Source organism: Apaloderma vittatum, unplaced genomic scaffold, assembly GCF_000703405.1.
Source record: "Apaloderma vittatum isolate BGI_N311 unplaced genomic scaffold, ASM70340v1 scaffold12921, whole genome shotgun sequence".
In the NCBI taxonomy this organism is placed as follows: domain Eukaryota; kingdom Metazoa; phylum Chordata; class Aves; order Trogoniformes; family Trogonidae; genus Apaloderma; species Apaloderma vittatum.
Genome location: NW_009697573.1, coordinates 66,618 through 84,096, shown reverse-complemented (window position 1 = coordinate 84,096; position 17,479 = coordinate 66,618). Strand labels below are relative to the sequence as shown.

The 17,479-nt window shown below is 37.2% G+C and overlaps 1 protein-coding gene across 1 annotated transcript in view; it reads left to right on the top strand.

Moving 5' to 3' along the window:
* Window positions 1-1,275: 1,275 nt before the first annotated feature.
* Window positions 1,276-17,479, top strand: part of KIF21A (kinesin family member 21A) — a gene marked incomplete at its 5' end in the record, with an annotated part of 50,132 nt that continues 33,928 nt past the window's right edge. Inside the window, 11 exons of the mRNA XM_009877698.1 lie at window positions 1,276-1,443; window positions 3,128-3,243; window positions 6,667-6,862; window positions 7,681-7,870; window positions 8,580-8,643; window positions 9,370-9,573; window positions 12,999-13,037; window positions 15,441-15,525; window positions 15,707-15,824; window positions 15,998-16,186; window positions 17,098-17,297. Of these exons, the coding sequence (XP_009876000.1) occupies window positions 1,276-1,443; window positions 3,128-3,243; window positions 6,667-6,862; window positions 7,681-7,870; window positions 8,580-8,643; window positions 9,370-9,573; window positions 12,999-13,037; window positions 15,441-15,525; window positions 15,707-15,824; window positions 15,998-16,186; window positions 17,098-17,297 (1,569 nt within the window). The remainder of the gene's footprint in view (window positions 1,444-3,127; window positions 3,244-6,666; window positions 6,863-7,680; window positions 7,871-8,579; window positions 8,644-9,369; window positions 9,574-12,998; window positions 13,038-15,440; window positions 15,526-15,706; window positions 15,825-15,997; window positions 16,187-17,097; window positions 17,298-17,479) is intronic.

Genomic DNA, 17,479 nt, shown 5'->3' with positions numbered 1-17,479 from the left:
CTCAGGATGATCTGCTCCATAACCTTGCCAGGCACTGCGGTCAGGCTGACAGGCCTGTAATTCCCCGGGTCCTCCTTTTGGCCCTTCTAATGGATGGGCGTCACGTTGGCCAGTCTCCAGTCATCTGCGACCTCCCCAGTTAGCCAGAATTGATGAAAAATGATGAGCAGCTTAGCCTGTTCTTCTGCCAGCTCCCTCAGCACCCTAGGATGAATCCCATCAGGACCCATGGACTTGTTGGGCTCCAGCTGGCACAGCAGGTCACTAGATTGGGCTGTGTGAATATAAGTCTGGTATACGCTCAGTATATGCCTATTACACACTGCCACTACAACCAGGTAGAAATTGCCCTGCCTTGGGTATCTTACCAGAAAAGTCAAGAAGCGAGTGACTTGCAGATTTTTTTTTTTATTTTATTTTTTGTCTAAGTCATTGTTGCTTTCCTGACAACAAATCTAATTACACTTCAAGTAAAATAAAACTCCACAGTACATAGTGCAGCTATGTTAATTGACAGAAAAAAGCTGGGGATTATCTAATGAAAAAGGATAATTTTGCTGCTGTGCTTTAGGCCATGAAGTAGGGGGAGGCTGTGGGTATTTAGTGCAGTGTGTTTCTGCCTCAAGTGCCAGTCATTACAGCTTACTTGAAGGAGCGGGTGCCTCTGCTGTCTTTATTTTCTGGTCAAGGCAGAAGTGCTTGTTGGAATACTGGATGCTAGGAAAACTGACTTAAAAAATAATAATTCATAAAGTTGAAGAATCATGCCGCAGGGAAGCTGATGGTAGGGATTAGGGAGGTATAAAATATATCTTTCAGTTACTTACTTGATAGGTTTATGAACTTAAGTGAATATGGTAATTGGGGGGGGGTAATAATATAATTATAGTGTGTTTCTCTTAAGGCAGTTGTCAGGTGGAATTGATTTAAGACTTGCATTCCAGAGGTCCAAATTTTGTTGCCCACCTTGCTGAAGACTTGCATGTTTTAATATATGTATCCCCCTATTCTTCTGTCAAGAAACAATTGTAGCTCATACTTACAGTAATTGGTATTCATGTGCATCTAGAGTTCCAACAATGCTATGTAAGTACATATGATTAAAACGGAGATAGTTTTTTGAAAGATACTATTGTTACAAGGGAACGAGTAAATAAGGAGATGGACATGACAAATAGGTAGTCTTGTAAAAAAAAAAAGTTGATTGAAATTTGCAGTAGACAAATGTTAATGTGAAAGATCTTGCCAAGCTTTATGGATTCTTCTCTATTTCAGGATAATGCCACTGATAACAGGATAATATCTGAATCTTCTGAGATGAATGAATTTGAAACTCTTACTGCCAAGTTCCATTTTGTTGATCTAGCAGGATCTGAAAGGTTAAAGAGAACAGGAGCTACAGGAGAAAGGGCAAAAGAAGGCATTTCCATCAACTGTGGCCTAGTAAGACTATGTAACTTGTTTCCACAGACTGTTGGCACCATCTTCTCTTTCCTTCTGAATCACTTGTTTTTAATAATCCCTAAGTAGAAGTGCATCGTGTGCAGAACAAGGACCCTACTAGATCCTAATCAGTGAATTATAGTACCAATTGCATGTGAAATATAGTTAGTTACTCTAGCTTTTTCAAGATGTTGTAGAGTTCCTTTCACTTTTTTTTTATTTTATTTTTTTTATTCTGTCAAGACTCAAACAATTGGAGACCATTCAAAGCAGTTTGCAAGGAGTACAGGCGTGTAAAAATGGACAATGAGTAAGCTTAATCAATAAATGCTGGTTCTTTGTTATAATTTTGAAACATAATGTAAAACAACCCTAGGTAAAAGTAGAAATAACTTTTAATTTTTTAGCATTATGTAATTTTTGAGGGATATGTGTCCTGGCTCTCTGATTAGTGTGGTGGTGTTGTTTGTTTGGGTTTTTTTTAAATTAACTGTATTAAATATTTTACTTGAAAAGTAGAGGTGATGATTGTCAGTGGAGACTGTAGTTTCATGCCTTTATTACAAGCTACTTGACCGTGTGGAGGCTGTGTGCAATTGTCTTTTAAAAAAACATGTACTTTTGCACCTTTTATGTGAAAACATGTCACTTTTTCTTCTGGTCTAGTGTGTGGTACCAGTGTAGAGAGGTATTCTGCAACTAGAGCTTTCTTAGTGGTTCTCTTATCATGACAGTTGCTACATTCTGTAATTATTTTTCTTATGATATATGGAAGAGAAAGAGAATTCAGTTGAATTTCATCCTTGCTATAAGCACAAAGCCAACAGATTTGGGGGTTTAGCTGACATAGATACATCCTTAACATACGATACAGAATACACGAAGGTGAAAATCAGTGTGACAAAACTACTATTTTATATGATCACAGAGCTTTCATTTACAGTGAATAGCATCTCTCAGCTTTAGGAAGCTGATTAAAAGTGATTTAAACACATCAAAGCAGTCACAGATCAAGACCCAGAACTGGCGGTACAGGCTGCCACCTAGAGGAATGTTCTTTAATTTGGCATGTGGTTAAAATACGTGTAGTTGCACTTGAAAAATAATTTTACAGCCAAATATTAGGCTGCTTATAAACATGAATTGGACCCTTTTAGCAATGAAATATGATAGCCATGGACCTCACCCTCTGAAGCCTTAATTGCTTGAATCTTCATCAGACATTTCTTGTTTCATGTCTGTAGAGGAAGTAAATTCTTTTTCATGTTAATGCACCATATTTTATTGTAAATCTAGCAAAAAGCAGATGGGTGAAATGAATGGAAAAAGAATGTAGCTACTGCTAGGAGTAGAGATCAACTTTAATAATAATCAAAAGTAAATGTTTTGTTACATGAAGTAGTTCTAACTTCATTTTCCAATGACGTGACATAGCAGTCCACTCACATTGTGCACCTGCAGATCCTAGAGTGTGAGTCATCTGATTCACTGTTGATAGCACAAAAGCTTATAGATGTCTAACTGTAGTATTTAAAAATCTTCAGAAGTGGTTTTTTTTATGTTGACTTTCATGAGCATATTCATTTTTTTACAGTTTGCAGACCCCAGTTTACAACTGTTTTTAAAATAGAGCCACTCAGGAGTTGATTATAAAATGTGTGTTATATCATTTGATGTTTTGTAGCTGGCACTTGGTAACGTAATAAGTGCACTGGGAGATAAAAGTAAGAAGGCAACCCATGTACCATACAGAGATTCAAAGCTTACCAGGCTACTTCAAGACTCTCTTGGGGGAAACAGGTATGAAAACAAGAACATTTTATGTATTTCATTGTGAATGAGCATGGATATTTGAGTACCTGATCTTCAGAAAATAAAACAAACATTAGACATTGATAAAAATACCCACTCTTTTTGCTGGAAGGAGGTTCCAAAGATAAGTTATTGTCGTGATAGAAAACACTGGCAGTAGCAGGAAAAGATTTTAAAGAGGATTTTTTCACATCGTTCCTTTCAATGATATTGTAGCCTTACTAGACATGGGGCTTCGAGTTACTTAGAAGTTTCCAGGACAAATCCTTTCCGTAAGTTGTGTTTAGATTGTAGGTAGTGTAAATGGTGAACTTTGTTACTGTGTGTTTGCTCTGATTGCCACGCACGGGAGCTTGGAGTCAGCTTACTGCAGGTGTTGCCATCTCTTTGTAAAGGTTGTGTATCTCAGGGATCTCAGGGAATGGTGCATCCATCCTGTGATCCCATGTTGGATTAGAGCCTAATCAGAACAAACTAGTGTATCGCCAGGTTTGTGTGAACCTGTTCTGTATAAATACTGCACATACAAGGAAGAGAGGCTTTGGTCTCTTCCTTGTATGTGCAGCTTTGTCTGGAAACTTTGTTAAAGCAAACATTAACAAATTTATTAAAATAATAACAAATTTTGGATTTGTAACATTTAACATGTATGAATACAAAAAGGGCCACATCTGAGTATGTTTGTTTTAGCAAGGTAGTACTCTTATTCCTCTATCTAATCTAATGTGGCTAACTGCCATTTTTAGGAGAGTGATAAGTTTCCTGGGCATTTTGCAAAAGAGCAGAGAGAAGTTGAAGAGAATTCTTAAATTGTTGCTCTGTTCTTCAGAGAGATAACTTTAGTAACACCTTGCAGCGCTGCAGTGTGAGTAAAAGGGAAGAACCAGACAAAACAAATAAAGTAAAGGCTAGAATTTTCAGAAGTGCTTGTGGGAGGAAGAAACTCAAATTATGAAAAAAATCAGAAATGAAGAGCATAACTCTTCAAAGCTTTTTCAGGAAAAAAACTCCCAAACTACAAATAGTATTTCTTGACTAAATTTTATATCAAATACACTAGCTAATATGCTGCTTTTTTTTCCCCCCAAACCATTTCTAAAACCACGCTTTTGTTGAAATACTGTTTAGAATGTAAAACATTTTTCCGTTTTTATGTCTCTACTGCTCCCCCTCCTGTTCTTCAGGACAAATTGCATAATCTTGTGTACAGCATACCGATAGCAAATACTGCCACAGAGCACTTTCAAGGATATTCAGATATATTCTTTCTGCTGTTTCTGACTGATGTTAAATTTTTCTGACCCTATCGCTAACCCCTCCAATTTTATGGATGCGATACACAGATGGAGACATGTCAAAATTGCAGTTTACTGTTAAGGGAGAGTTGCACGTATTAATGCATTTGGACTAATTTCTTATCCATGCTTTGGCAAGTAAAATATGTGGGAAGGCTAAATTTTAATATATGTAGTTTTTCTATTGGGAAATCAGATTATTAGATTTCTGTTAGCCTGTTCTGCAGCCTTCCAAATCCCACCCTAGGTATTCCAGTCCACGGTATTGTTTCTCTTTTGCAAGTACTTAAAAAATAATTACTAGTTGTGATTCAGGTTAGATTGCAGTGAGTTAATGATGATGGAAGTACTGCACCACTATACTATTCACACTGTAATTCTGATTTTAAATATAATGCTATGCCTGTTTGGAGGCAACATTTAAATGTTTCTTGGATTATTCAAGTAAGAATATGGAACATTGGTGGGTTTGGAAAAGTTTTTTATCACATATATATGAAAAAGGAAAAACTTTCATAACTTCTGGGGCAGGGGGAGCACCTTAAAGAGGTGGTAAAATAGAGGAGAACAACTTTTCAAAAAAAACCAAACCAAAACAAAAACTGCTCTGTTATTCGGATAAGAAAGTGGAGTTCAAGTTGTTCACTTTTCAAGCCAGACACTTAGTAGAACCAGTCTTCTGAGGTTTAGAAAAGTAATCCCATTCTTAACAGAAAGCAAAGTAGGCCTGGTGTCAGAATTAAAAATTTGTTCTTAATCTCACATATTCGTATCTTGAGGACTAGGCTCAAACAGTTTGGACAACTGACACAAGTTATGCAGGAGATTTGAGGAAGAATTGATAGAACTGAATCTTCCTTGTATCCTCGAGCTGGTTACACTTTGCAGCTTAGTTGCCCAGCATGTGTGGTGAAGGTAGTTGTTTGCCTCACAGAGGCTTGCAGGGATTAATTTGTTCATCTCAAGTCTGAAATTATAGAAAGTGAAAAATCAGTATCCAGTCCGCCTAATGCAGATGCTGCTTCATTGCCCTGGAGACAGTGCACTCTTCCTAACACAGCCACCGAAGAAGTAGAGTCCTCTAAAGCCTGGAGGGGAGTGCTCAGTGTTTTCTTCTACCTGTTGAGAATTTAGGCTACATAGGTGCCTTCAGAGTGTAATCTACAGCTGGGCTCTGGTTCTGATGCCTCCTGGCTGTTCTCATCTGGTACGAAATGAGTGTGATCCAGGGAGTGAGGGGAGGGACCCTGGTTCCTCCATCTGCCTGTTGAATGATAAAACCACTTGATTGGAATGCAAAATTTTTCACCTTTTTCTGCTTTTGTCCTGGTTGTTGCTTGTGTGTCTGCTCAGTCTTTCATTTGGAGCAGGGAGTATGTTCTCACCCTGCACGATGGGATGGCTAGAGGATGTTGTAGGAACCCGAAAGGAAGGTGGTTGCTCATAGCGCGCTCGAGCCTAGAGCTCAGGTCCTGCTGCTTTTTGTGGAAGTCCTCTAAGCAGCTGTGTTAGGAAACACGGAATAAATGCAATTATAGCCAGGTGTACTGAGGGTAAGTGGTAGCTTTTGGGCTTTTTTTGGAGAACAGGAGATAATCTTGCAGTGGAAAGTTTAGGCAGTTTGAATCTGGGTAGAACCCAAGGTAGGCAATAGGTACCTTTGGCAGTTGTGCACGCACACGGGCAGCTAAGCTGAGTGTTCAGACACCTCTAAGATTAAAGTAAGTGGGCACCTCAGGAATTAGAGTAGGCAGTCCTGACAGCTGAGTGATCCAAATCCTTGACAAGGATTTTATGTTGATCTTAAGGACTTAAATCTCAGTTTATGTATCCTCAGGCAAACTGAATGTAATTTGTAAAACCTTTCTAGGAACACTGATTAACTGCTTTCATAGTTTTACGTTTAGAACAGCTAGTGATCTAGCATCTGCTGGATGTAGCAGTGCTGAACAGTGCTGAACTTTGTGGTTGACAGTTTTCTGTTGTGAATTAGAGTGAAGACTATTTCCACAAACATTAGGAAGTCCCTGTTCTTCTTTCACTCAAAGACCTGTTAGGTTCTCTCTGATCTTTTTGTTCTTGATGTGTAATCCTGATCTATGTTTCTGTCTTCCAGTCAAACACTTATGATAGCGTGTGTGAGCCCTTCAGATCGAGACTTCATGGAGACTTTGAACACATTAAAGTATGCCAATCGGGCACGTAACATCAAGAACAAGGTGATGGTTAATCAGGATAGGGCTAGTCAACAAATAAATGCTTTGCGCAGTGAGATTGCACGGCTACAGATGGAACTCATGGAATACAAAACAGTAAGTTTATCCTCAGCATTTCTTCTGCTTTAAAATGCTTATATTTCTGCAGCTTCTTTTTTTCTGGTGGCCTCTTCTACTTCATACACTAGAGAAATTTGAGTAGCAACCCTCACTTAAACAACACTTCTAATTCCAGTGATTAACAGATGTTTTTGGAAAGCTTAGATAGCATCCTTGGAGAAGAGATACCTCAATGAATGCCAGTGACATCAACAAATGCTGCATGCTGTTTGCTTTTTGAAAGGCAGAAATTGACTTTGTCATGCTCAGCAATGAGAAATAGTCACTTGCAAAGCAAAAGTGGCCACAGTTTAGATTGGTGCATAAATGAATGTGAATTACTGTGTATTGCCTTGAACTTCCTAGGCAGTTAAAACAACTTGTGTTTTAAAAATACATTTCAAATTATATAAGGTGAGTACATGTATGACACAATGCCCGTGTCTTTCTGAAATTTTAAACAAATATTCTCAGTAATAAATGTGATTATGAACCAGTGTCCTACTTTGTTACACTTGAGATAGTCTGAAATACAAGTTCTTGAAGAGGTTAAGAAACAAGAAGACAAACCTTTATCAAATCAGGAGACTAAGATGGAATTACAGAGGACCCAAATGGTAAGGTGTTAGCCAGACATCCATGTTTTGAAAGCTAACAATTTATCCATTGTTTTAAACTTTTTGAGAGGAGAATATCTTTTACTGTGATTGTCTGTCTGGAATTTCAAGTGATCCGTGGATTGCTTTTGCTAAGCTAAAAATCTTTCCTGTGTAGGTCAGCCTTTACTAGTAATTAAATGCCTCTACTTTCTTAAGGGTAAAAGGATTATAGATGAAGATGGCGTTGAAAGCATCAATGACATGTTTCATGAAAATGCGATGCTGCAAACAGAGAACAACAACCTGCGCGTTAGGATTAAAGCAATGCAAGAGACTATTGATGCACTGAGAGCCAGAATAACGCAACTTATGAGCGATCAGGCCAACCAAGTGCTTGCCAGAGCAGGTACGCTCCATGTGCGTTGTGTGTAAACCACTTCCCGAGTTTGTGAACTTGGATCAGTGATCTGTTCTTTCTTCATAGGTACCTTAGAATGAAATGATGCCTTTGTAACAGAAATGCAGGACCCACTTTGATAGGGTTAGGCCTCCATCTGATTATTTCCTCTCTTTCTGGAGGCTTCTGTTAATATTAATAATTCAGTACCCTGATTTCACTAGTCATTTAGGACTGAGCAATATGAAATGTGAAATAATATCTTTGGATAGGAGTGACTTGTGTGCTTAGCTATACATGGACATAAATACTTTGCTTTGGATGAGGACCTGGACACTGATGGGTGAATGTTGGCTTGCTTTTCACTTCAAAGTCAGCCAATTGACTTACCATGACTTCACTGTTCTTTCTGTGCATGGTTTATTGGGTTACTTCTGTTTTATGGTATGTGTCGTTAAAAGGTGCTAGTATGGAAAACAAATGAAATAGAAAAAGCTATATGTGATAGTCCTGATCGTATGTCACAGATCATCCAAAAACTTAATGCAGCTTAAGGAGGGATATATATTTTATAAATCAGATAAGATCTAAGCATATAGCCCATATGACTTTCTCTCTACTCAGGATCCTTGTGCCTAGTAGCTATATTCAGATATTTATACTGTTATCGTAATTTCTCAATGTTTCTCTCCCTCCCCTTTCTCTCTGTCCTTCAAAGGAGAAGGAAATGAAGAGATTAGCAACATGATTCATAATTATATCAAGGAAATTGAAGATCTCAGGTATTTGCATAATATATATTTGAACAATTTTTATTAAAAGTAATTAAATAAATACTAGAAGCGTTTTCAAGTAAATACTTCAGCTCTTTTCTTGTGTGGGCATTACTTTAGGACAGTGGTCCTTCAGCTTCTAAGACGGTGTGGTTTAGATCGTGGCCACAAAAAAACTATTGAAGATGAACCTGACAGTAGAAATGAAAGTAAGGTGTTGCCTACGTAATGGTGACAACTTTTTGTACAAAGGACAGCAAAATTTGGAACTATTGTTTTATAACTTCATAACCTTGTATATAAATAACAGTACTGAGAAATTGCTTGTGACAATTAGAGTGTTAAAACCCCCAGATTTTAAAATAAAAATTAGATAATTTTGTTTTGCATGATACATCTCCAAGAAATAAAAATATCTTGCCTGTTCCCAAATAGTGTTAGAGCATTTGTGTAATGTGTGTATACACACAGCATATGCAGATATACATTTGTGTGTAATTTATCCAGACATTTATATGTATCGTGTCTAGGGTATACCTACAATATACATAACCGTATAATGGTCTAGTCAAGAGATTTGCTACAGTTACCTTTTGTGAGACTTCACCTTGATTTGTAGTGTCTTTTTAAACTAAAGGTAATGCGCTGCGGTTACAGATGCTAAAGAGTGTACATCTTGTGCATTAGCAATACTTTAGATCTGTGGTCTACAATTTTTTTTTTTTTATTTAAAAGAGCAAAATTATTAGAAAGTGAAGCAGTGAATGAAAATCTTCGACGCAACTTGTCAAGAGCTTCAACAAGATCCACATACTTTGGTGGACCATCAGCATTTTCTGCTTCTATGCTTTCTTCAGAGAAAGAGACAATGGAAATTCTAGATATAGCCAAAAAAGACCTAGAAAAACTGAAAAAAAAAGAAAGGAAGAAGAAAAGGAGGTGATGTATTAATTATAATACAGTTTGTTTTCTCCTTGTTAGTAAAGAGATGTATTTTTTTTAACTGAGGCTTTAAAATGTATTTGTTGTTGCTGTGTGGGTTTGGATCCTAAACTGCCGTTACTTCAAACCCTTTTACACGTAGAAGTTACAGATTATTGTTTTTTTTCATCTTTTCTTCCAGTGAAGTACACAGTGTTTGTAGAATGAATGTCTCTGATGTGTTGAATTTTTCTGTATAATTATGCCCAATGGTAAAAGTACAGGTGCTTTCCATAAATTTTGACTTTTTTTTTAAAAAAAACCCTTTAAAATGCATCTGAAATTCAACAGAAGCTTTCCAAAACTAAAAACTAAAAAAAAGAAAAAAAAGAAACTTTTTTCTACTGTCTGTCAAAACTGAAAGAGCTTTCTGAAGAAAAGATATTCTGAATAGCTGGGAGTTCTTCGGTAGCTTTTGGAATGGCTTCCTTTACTTTATGTTCTGCTTTTATGAATGTTTTTCTTTTGTGTTTTCCTAATTCTCTGCAACATCATGCTTTGCTTATTTTTACTGTCCAACATCTCATCTACTAAAATGCTCATAGACATTGATACAAATGCCTGTTCAAACAGCAGTTAGTGCAGCAAGGATCTGAGACTTTGATTCCATTAAACATCTTTCCTTTATCTTTGAAATTTGCCACACGCTTACAGTATAATTCTACTAATGGCCCTTCAGCCTTCTTCTGCCAGTTAAGAATAAAGCTGTAAGAGTATAATCCCCAAATATAACTGAAGTATAAGGTAGATCTCAGTTAGCATCATCTGCAACTTGAGGTCCTGTGTCTATAAATTCATGCACCACAAAAAAATGTCAGAGAACACTCATCGTAATAGAAGCTAGAGTATTCCTTCACATTTAGTTTTTCAAGAGACACTTAGACTTTTATGGGGATTTTGATAGATTTTTGTGTCTCATGTTTGTAGGAACACAAGGGAAGGATGAAACTATTAAATGAAATCTGCAGAATGTTTGGGCCTCTGAGCCAAATGCTTCAAGGTATTCTTTAACTGTAAATGCAAGAACAAAGAGACTTGATTTTGTATGTTTCAACACATTTTAAAATCAAGAATACATTTAAATACATGCTTAGAGCCCCAATTGTTAGGTTGGGATCTGAGTATTAGGTAGCAGCCAGGATTGGGACGAGAAACCAGATAAAGGTTACTGGATATATTGAATAGAATCCCTTATTGTACAAGATGATCACTTAAAAAAACCCAGAGGGCAAAGAAACATTTGGAAGTTTTATCCTACATACAGGACTAAGGATAGCACATAGTTATTCAATAATTTATTTTTTTTTTTGGTGTGAAAGAAGCTTTCTGTGTCCAGTCATGCTTGCTCATACCATGCAAATAATCTTTTGAATGGCATAGCAAAGTGGTCTGATCCAGCAGTAAGGACTACTTACTAAAAACTATTCTGGAAATGAGTTTTCTATCCTAGTATTATAGAATTATAGAACTGTAGAAAAATAGAAGTTGGAAGAGACCTCTTGATGATCCAGTTTTCATCTTAAAGCAGGTTTTGTGTTCTTTAGAGTGGGGTCATACTCTTCAAAGTGCTGGTAAAGTTTGAATCTATCTACTTGGCCCATTTGCAGATTGCTTTTTAATAAATATTTATAGATTTTTGAGGTGCATATGTTAGGAGAAAAATTCTTTAGGAGCTAAGAAATGTTAGAATTTGAGGGATTTTGCATATAGCCTGTTATACTTGTTACCTGCAGAGCGCTTCTATCTGATTAACAAAATGCAACATTTGTGTTCAGGATGTATCACTGAATTTTTATTCTATGGAAATTTCAGGAATTGACAAGAGGTGTGGCTAACGTATTGCCAAGGGGCAGTTTACCCAGCAGTTTGGTAGAGATTCTTTGCTCTACTTCTGTCTTCTGCAGGCATTTAGCTACTTTTACTGTACTATTTCTTTTTAGGGTTGCTGTACTTTTCAAGTTGGCTGTCTAGCATTCTCCTATTTAAATGGGATTGGTGAGCCTAGTTACTAGTTCTGCCCCCACTGCTACCTTTCTTGATCTGCTTGTTCCCTGGTTATGGGTCAGTATGGTGAAGGGTACTTAATTTTAAATACATGCAGCTTATCTAAATTGCTAGCCTGAAGATCTTAAGAGCCAGTTTCTGAATGAGCAGCAGGTATGTACTGCTGTGTATCTGTGGCCTTGAATAGGCATCTGTTCTAAAACTTTATTGGAAACAGTTTAGACAGCGGTAATCTTTTAGCTACTGAAATACTGACGTGCTTGGTTGGAGTGTCCCACAGTGTGACCTACTCACCAGAAGCCCCAGAGCAAACCTCCCACATCCCTTTCAATCGTTAGTCAACCTTACATACCTCGGAACCTTTTTCTGATCATTATCTTTTGACTTCCCTAACCTTTGTTAAACTAAACAAGTGATAAAATTAGATGGGATTCAACATGTGAGCTCCTAGCTGATACTGAAGGAAGATAGCAGGCAGTGTCAGGTGAAAAGGCAGCAAAACCTCTTGCTCAAAACATGAGGAATTTCAGTAGTTGAAATTTAAGCCATCTCTACGCTTATATGTCACGCAGACATTTCTCTACTCATACATCCCAATTTTTTTCAAGAGGAAAAAGTAAAAGTAAAAATACTAACACTTTGTCCATCTCATTGCTTCTGATGCATATTTTTTGTTAATTTGTTAAAAAAAAAATAACAAGCAATCATTGGCATGTACTTTTTGAATCCCAGAAAAGTAGACTGCAGTTTTCTGCTTTTAATTTAAAAACAAACAACAAAATGCCAAACCAAAAAATAAATGCAGTTTGCAGATTTTTATGTGGTATTAAAAATACATGATTTAGAATATTAATACAAAAAAATTCTTATTACTGTTTCATATTACAGTATGTTATCAACATATATAAAACTAATTCATTGTGGTTTTTTTCTGATTTATTCCTGAGGACATATAGCTTTGATTCAGTGGCAATTCTTGAAGTTTTTGGTATTTTAACCTGCCAATTTTAAGTGGCAAAAGAAGAGAAAGCTTTTTCTAGAACTAAGATTTTTTTTAATCCATATTAGAAATAATTCTTAAATATATTGTCTATATCTGAAACTTCTTCTTTAGTGTAACTTGAATTTACAGTTGTTGACAGTGGCAGATTAGTTAACCTACAAATGCTTCTTCTTTGTTTTCTATTTACTCTTCAACTGTGCAAAATGTATTGCCTTTTTACTATTTGTGATCTCTTGATGGTATCTTTTAAAATTTCATTTTAAACTCCACGAGCTCATATATCATTTTTTTTACCTTCTTATCACTTTTGCTTTTCACTGTCTGGTTTGTCCTTCATTGGCTTGGCCTTCCAATACTGTACCTCGTGCTTTTGAAGGCTACAGAAACTTGAGGAAAGCAGTCAAGAAGAAAGAAGGTTGGAATATTTCCCAGGTTTTTAATTACCTGTCATTTCAATTAACTGATTGTCATATGTGAAAAGAAATTGGGCAGATTTGTAGGCACTTCAAGAGTAGTTTGTTTGACTTTTCAAAATTCTTTCCTGTGTTTTGACTTTCAACAAGTGTTTTAACTGGAAGAAACCTCTGTCGTGGAATTGAGGTTGACTCTGGGATTACACGGTGTTTGAGCAAGTAATTGTGGGGAGGTGGTGCCTTTGGGAATTGCTGTAGAATTAAGTAGATTTTCTTGCATGGCCTGTATGGAATGAAAGGCAGGAGGAAGGTGCAGTAGGTCATATGGTAGGAAATGTATAGCAGACAGTATATGATAATAATCCTGGGAAGATCAAGAAGGTCTTGGATATTCACACCAAAGTCTGCTTTTATTTTTGCAAGTATGTGACTGAAGTCTTGACAATTCCTTTGGTTCAGTTTCAGTCAAAGCAGTTGGTTACAGAGAGCAGTTGAGGGCTGTAAAGAAAGAGGGTAAAAATGAAAGTAAAGGAGCTTTTATTTTTCAGCTGTCTACTTCAATCCAAAAAAAGAGAAAAAAACCCCACTGAATTATTGCGAATGATGGGAATCCATGGATCAGTAGCACGCAAATTAAGCACTACAGTTCTGCCTGGGAGAGCTACTGACTCTCTTCCTGTTTCCCCACTTTATAGGGGCAACACAGATTCTCTGTAGCAGTTATCTCTGTGCTGGGTGCAAGCAGAAGGGAAACTGGGGGTTTACCTCCATCTGCATGAAGATTGCAGCTAAGCTCTGTTACCATTTAGGTTCATATACCAACATAAACTAGAACATGTTGTAGACTGAGTGAGATGAGAATCTGTGGAAATGAGATTGCGTGGCTCAGTGTTCCCTGTTTGGCTTTTAGTGGGATTTTGGGGAGTTTTCTTTTGTTCCCACCTCCCACCCTACAAATCTGGCTTGGTTTTTTACTTTGAGCCTCCCTGGCTGCTGTGTGGATTCAGATGGCCCAGGCAAAAGCTTTCTGCCTTGTGCATGGTCAGCTGTAGCTGGATTCAGTTTCACTGCTATGAGTGGGGCAGAAGGAGCCAGTCAGCACTGAATATGTTAAAAAATAGCACGACAAAAAAATTGTGTGTGCACAGAAACACTGTGTTACTTAAGCTCTTTAAAACAGATCTCTAGTTACGTATCACTTGTCACCTCTGGCTTTTAGGTGTCACCAAATTATAACGTCCTGGACCTACTCAATATTTGTTACTGTGCTGAGTATTAGGTTAGTCTGAGAGTTAAACCTTGAGTCTTGAGCCTCTTTCGATGTCGGTGCAGGAAGATTTGCATTTCTTGTTACCCTGCCTGATCAGCGACAGCACATAACTTGACATACTTTTATGCAGCTGAATTTAGGTGAGGTGAATTCTACATCATGCAGTCTTAACCACAGTTTTTCATTATTGCCAGCCGTGTTCTATCATGATTTCCCATCTATTGGGGGTGATTTGGGTTTTGCACGTGTAGTGCCAGAGGGACTGACATTTGGTCCAGGACAATTTGAAGAGTGACATTGATGTGTGCACTTAAAAACGTTAAAACTTAAACTGATGGCTAATACACCAAACCTTTAAAACAAAGCCAGAAAACCCTTGTGTGATGTGTATAAGCCATCACTACAGGTTGCCAGGAGAAGGAAGAATATAGAGATACTTGACTTTCTGATAAGTTTTGAACTATAGTCTGGAAAACAAAAACATGGTTCGATGCTAAAAGGTAATCTTAATAGTTGACAAAAGTGTGGGATTTTTTTCCAAGACAGAGAGCTCTATTAGAAAAAATTTAGTATTTCTCAGCATTTCTTGTTGTATCAGTGCCTGGTTTGAGCATCCCTTTGTCAAAGTAGGTAACTGGTCAAAAGTGTAGTAATAGTATGATAAATTAAGATATTGTTTAAGCCTTATACATAATTTTTCAGTTGATTGTAAGTACAGTAGGCTCTATTATAGCTTGAGAGTATTACCTGTAATGTATATTGTATCTGCACACAATGGGTGTGGTTTTTTTTCTGTTCTGTAAAAACTATTCTGGGTACACTGCAACTTCCATGCAAAATGAGTTCTGTTTTAGTATATGAAGTTGTGTACTCTGTCTCAGTTGTGCAGTATGCCCTAAACCAAAGTGCTAATCAGAAATATTATTTTCAAACTATTATTAAGAGTAATTAAGCATTATTTTATTATCTGTGGGAGTTTGGAAGTTGTGTTTTACAGATGCCTGACACCTGTGTCTCTTTGTCTAACTACACTTTTGCTTTTGATCTTTATTTGGAATTACAACTTACTGGTTTGGGGGATGGGAAGCATGTGCCATTTGAGTTTGTGAATATTTGTCTGTGCCTCTTCTGCTAGTGTTAAAGAGGATAACGCGGATAACGAGCAGGAGAGGAGAGATGAAAAAGGCACTTCAGAGAGAGAGAATAATGAATTGGAAGCAGTAAGTATTTGAAAGTGTTTGGTTTATTTGTTTATTGTCTGTTTAAAGATTTACAAGGCTACGGAAAGGAAATTAAGAATGTGTCAGGTGGGTACTGTGGCTTCACAGTGATAGTGACAAGTGACTGAGGGATGGAAGTGTGGGTGTGCTTCAACAAACCTTTATTTTGTATGTTTTATAGGAGGAAATTCAGGAAGTGAGTGATCATGAGGATGAAGAAGAGGAGGAGGAGGAGGATGAAGATGACATGGAAGTTGTCGAAAGTTCAGATGAATCAGATTCTGACTCTGATGAAAAAGGTGATGTCAGTGCAATGTTCTGTAGTTTTACAAATGCTAGCTGTCATTCCTTGGGGTTTTGGTAGCAAGGTAGCATAACACTAACGCTGCAGGGAGTATCTCTATTTGTGTGATCCTCATTCTTACTTTAACAGAAGTCATAATTTTTAATTACTCAATTCTTTTTATTTTAGAAAATTATCAAGCTGACTTGGCAAATATCACCTGTGAAATAGCCATTAAGCAGAAACTGATAGATGAGCTAGAGAACAGCCAGCGAAGATTGCAGACACTGAAGAAACAGTATGAAGAGAAACTAATGATGCTGCAACATAAAATTCGAGACACTCAGCTTGAGAGAGATCAGGTTCTTCAAAATTTGGGTAAGAAATACACAATACCTAGATCTGTGTGATTTTGTAAGATATTCAGGTTGAGTTGTTTGCTGCTTCTCTCACTTCCTTTTTCAAATATAGAAATTGCAGAAATCAGAAACAGTTTTGTGCCCGTAATGCCAGTGGATCATGCTTTATTTGTTCTAGTTGCTACCAGAATTGAGATATATTTTTAAAATAAAGATACTGCTACTGACAGGTATTTGGTTTGGTTGAATAAGCATTTTCAGTTTTCTAGGAGCTCTCACTTCAGTGTAGTTCTTGAGATAGTTTGGGGTTTTTTTTGGTTGTTGTTTTTTGTTTTTCCTACTCCCGCCTCCCTGCTGTCTTTTGTTTTGCATAAAAATAAAAAACCGGGATCGGTGGCCTTTCAGACATGTTTTACCGACCAAACTTTTTTGAATATGTGATAGTAGTGAGATGAAGAAGTAATTCTGACTCAAGAAGTCCTAAACCACAAATAGTTGAACTTTGGGAGAGTACTGGGAGAATTGTTTTGTTTCTTTCTTTCTTCATATGGCTTTGCTGTTCCCTTACTCTTCTTTAGACCTTCCTTTTTGATCAGTGCCCGAAAAGGGATACAAGACTTGATGGCTCTTGGGACTATTGTTATGATCTTGTGTGAACAAGCCTATGTGTATCTCTCTTCACATGCTCTCAGATATTTGTTTTCTAGTGCAAAGAAAGCACAAGGAAAGTGTTAATGCTTGATCTCTAAGCCAAGAACGCACACAGAGCGGAAAGTTCAAAGCAGTGCAGGTGACAGGAGCTAGAGACAAATGACACTTTTGAAAGATATTGCATATAATGCTCAAAGCAGAGGAAGCAGTTACCTGCTGTGGCTGGTGAAGTGAAAATATCCTGAACAACTGCAGATTAAGAATTCCCTTTTGCTCTAGGTTCTGTAGAGACCTATTCAGAAGAAAAGGCAAAAAAAATCAAGTCAGAATATGAAAAGAAACTCCAAGCCATGAATAAAGAACTACAGAGACTACAAACAGCGCAGAAGGAACATGCACGATTGCTTAAAAATCAATCTCAATATGAAAAGCAACTGAAGAAACTGCAGCAGGAGGTGACAGAGATGAAGAAGACCAAGGTATATTTCAGTATGTTGAAGTGTTGTACATAATGAGTGTTTACTGAAAAATGGGTTGAAATCTCCGGTGGATTTATCAATGAGAAAACTCTGTTCTTGCTGTCAGCTGCTCAAGAAGCCTGAAAATGGAAAAGATAGGAAGATGAGGCTATTCCTGGGGGAGAGGGGTGGCTTTTAGGTTT